General features: G+C 37.7%; 1 protein-coding gene across 1 annotated transcript; it reads right to left on the reverse strand.

Moving 5' to 3' along the window:
* Nucleotides 1–1,572: 1,572 nt before the first annotated feature.
* Nucleotides 1,573–2,075, reverse strand: LOC123457195 (60S ribosomal protein L23a-like). The gene has a single exon (XM_045141196.1). The coding sequence runs from the start codon at nt 2,073–2,075 to the stop codon at nt 1,614–1,616; it is 462 nt and encodes a 153-aa protein (XP_044997131.1). The 3' UTR covers nt 1,573–1,613.
* Between the last annotated feature and the right edge of the window lie 1,440 nt (nt 2,076–3,515).

Genomic DNA, 3,515 nt, shown 5'->3' on the forward strand with positions numbered 1-3,515 from the left:
TTCTAATTAGAGTGATTATTCCACTTGTGGTCAATTTCTACTCTGCTATTTCTCAATGAGAGCAACTCATAAAATTGCTCATCAGAGTCGAGTAAGCAAAGACCTAAATGAGGGACCTTCTCACACTTCTGGTCAGAAGTAACTAAGGCTATTCCTCAATGAGATCAGTCCTTAATCTCACTGGTTAGAGTATACTAAGGTAGTTTCTCAGGAAGACCATTTCTTACACTTGCTGTTCAGAGTTTAAAAATGTCATTCATGAGGGATAACTCTGCACTTGCTGGTCCAAGGATAGAGTGTCTTTCATCAATGATTGTAATTTATTCCCCTGTTGGTGAGAGTCTACTTAAGCTATGTTTTAATGAGGATGATTCCCAGACTTGTTTGTCAGAGAGAGAGCCATGCATTGCCTTTATGTGCTGTGACTCTGAAGTGAATTCCTCAGTGAGGGCAGTTTCAAACTGTCTGGTCCAAGTCTATGTAAGCTGTGTTTTAATATTCATTTACTTACACATTAGCAAATAGGACAAGGAAAGATGTACAGAATGGTCATGCTATGCCTTCAGCTACTATAAATGTACTCCAGACATATGCACTATTTGTGAATGTGGCCTTAAATGCACGCTGTTTAATTGAACCTGACATGTTAGGCTTTGCAACAAAGCATCTTAACTGGCAAGCCATATATCCACTCTCTAAACTACTTATCAATAAGGACAGTTCCAACATTTCTGGTTAAGTGACTAATAATTATATGTCTCCATGAAGCCATTTACAGCTGCTCAACTGAGTGTACTAAGTCCAGTTAACCACGAAGAAAATTTCTACATTTTCTTCTGCATTACTTAAGACCCTTTTAAAGTGGTCTATCCCTACAATTGCTTTTAAGCATCTAAGTCTATATTTAAATGGAAGTCATTTCATATCCTTTTTCATAGTTGAGATTTTTTTCTTATTTTATTTATTTATTTATTTATTTATTTATTTATTTATTTATTTATGAAAGACAGAGAGAGAGAGAGAGAGAGAATGAATATGGGCATGCCAGGGCTTCCAGCCACTGCAAATGAATTCCAGACACATGTGCCACCTTTTGCATGCAGCTTACATGGGTCCTGTGGAATTGAACCTCAGTCCTTTGGCTTTTCAGGCAGGTGCCTTAACCACTAAGCAATCTTTCCAGCCCCATTATTGAGTATTTTTCAATGATAGTGAGTCCCACACAGTCTTTTCAGGTTATGAAAACAGTTTCTCAATGAGGGCTATTACTATACTTGCTATTCGAGTATACTGAAGTATCTGTTCAATGACTAACATTCCTACCTTTGCTGGTCCAATTTTATCAAGCTTGTATTTAAATGAGGGCAATTATTGTACAAACTTGTTTATGAGGGCTATTTCTCTATGAAAGTGATTAATAAACTAGCTGATCAATAACTGCTATGGTAATTTCTCAATAGGGACCATTCCTGCACTTGCTTCTCACAGACTACTGAGGAACTATCTTATTGAGTGCCATGTTTGCACTTGCTGCTCAGAAAAATAGAGGCTATTTTTCTTTTTTTGTATAGTGAAAAAAAAGGTGTATTTAGAATTAACCAGCTGGATCCAGTTTAGATGATCCTAATTTTATTGGCAACGTCCAAAGCATCATAATCGGGAGCCAGCCGAACATAGGCCTTCTTCTCTCCATCAGGCCCGATCAGGGTGTTGACTTTGGCCACATCAATGTCATAGAGTTTCTTCACAGCCTGTTTTATCTGGTGCTTGTTAGCCTTAACGTCTACAATGAACACCAGGGTGGTGTTGTCTTCTATCTTCTTCATGGCCGACTCGGTGTTCAGGGGGAACTTGATGATGGCATAGTGGTCAAGCTTGTTTCTCCTGGGGGCACTCTTCCGAGGGTATTTAGGCTGCCTCCGGAGGCGCAGTGTCTTGGGTCGCTGAAAGGTGGGTGACGTGCGGTTCTTTTTCTTTTTGTGGCCTTTCAGTGCGGCCTTCTTGGCCTTCAGGGCCTTTGCTTTGGCTTCAGCTTTGGGAGGGGCAGGAGCTTCCTTCTTTGCTTTTGGCGCCATCTTGGCGAAAAGGGTTTCTCGAGGCTATTTTTCAATGAGACTAATTCCTATACCTCCCAGTCAACATATACAAAGGTAACATCTTAGTATGAGAAATTTCAATGTTTGTGGGTCATAGTCTTGTCATGTACATTTTAAAATGTGACCCTTTCCTAATTTTCCAAATTTTCCCAGTCTATTAAATCCATTACACAAACAGGGTAAATTGTTGAAGACAATTGACCCACTTGCAGGTCACTGTATCCTGAGGCTAAATTTTGAGGGCACTTACAACATTTGTAGAGATTATAAACACTATTTTTTAATTAGTGTCAAAATTCAGTTTCTGGTTCTATGAACGACATTTATTCAATGAGAGTAATTTTGACCCTGTCCAGCTAGAGGCTACAAATGCTATTCTCTAATAAGTGCCATTCCTATTGTTGGTGGTCAGCAGCAGCCAAGTTCATTTCTCAATGAGGGCAATTCCTACAGTTGACACAGAGTCTATTATATTAATTTCTTAAATACCTAATTTTACACTTTCTGGTCTGAAACTGCTAAGCTGTTTCTTAATAAAGCTCATTCCCAACCTTTCTTATCATAGCCTCTGAAGCCTATTTCTCACAAAGTGCAATTCATACTATTATTGTTCATAGTCACCCAAGTCTATTTCTCAAAGATGGTCATCCTTATACTTTCTGAACAAAGACTACAGTGGCTGTTTTACAAAGAGGGCTGTTTGTACACATGTGTTCAGTCTACTAAAGCAATTACTCCAGCCGGGATACTACTACGCTTGTTCGTCACACTGTTACATTTCTTTCTCGATATGTCTCATTGCTTCTCTTGCTTATACTTGATCTTGTATCAGTGCCCAGAGATTTACATATATCAGTAATATTTACTGAATGCTTATGTCATAGACTATAATTTACCTATATATGAATATATCAATAATTAAAAAGGTTTTGTGAAGTCAGTTGTATCATTTTCCTCAATTTCCACACTCCTCTTGATTTTTAAACATCTGCTAATTAGGTCATCCATGGCCTCCCTTTTTATGCATTTCATAAAACAAAATTTTATTTTTTTGTTTTGTTGATTTAGTGTGGCATTCAGTTTTCTGAATCAGCTTTTGAAAATATGTAACATGTAATGAAAAAGGGCATAAAAAGGAGAAGAGATTCCAAGCGGAAAGATCATGAGTTCAATTGAAAAGGGAAAGTACAATTGGGAATGGAGTCTTTATGATTCTTGATCCATTGTGAAAGTGTTGTCGATGTGGTCCTCATCTTGAGGTCACCTAGAAATGTTAAATAATAGTGGAATATAGGTGGCAAGATTCAGTACATGATTATTTTCAAGAGAAGAAATGAGATAATATAAGAGATTTACAGCAAAGATGCATAAAATTATGATGACAAAACCTAATACAACAGGAGGCCATCTGAGGCTAGC

Source organism: Jaculus jaculus (genome assembly GCF_020740685.1).
Source record: "Jaculus jaculus isolate mJacJac1 chromosome Y unlocalized genomic scaffold, mJacJac1.mat.Y.cur SUPER_Y_unloc_2, whole genome shotgun sequence".
In the NCBI taxonomy this organism is placed as follows: Eukaryota; Metazoa; Chordata; class Mammalia; order Rodentia; family Dipodidae; genus Jaculus; species Jaculus jaculus.

Coding starts and splice junctions, on each gene's coding strand:
- LOC123457195 (XM_045141196.1), bottom strand. CDS start 2,075: ATGGCGCCAAAAGCAAAGAAGGAAGCTCCTGCCCCTCCCAAAGCTGAA.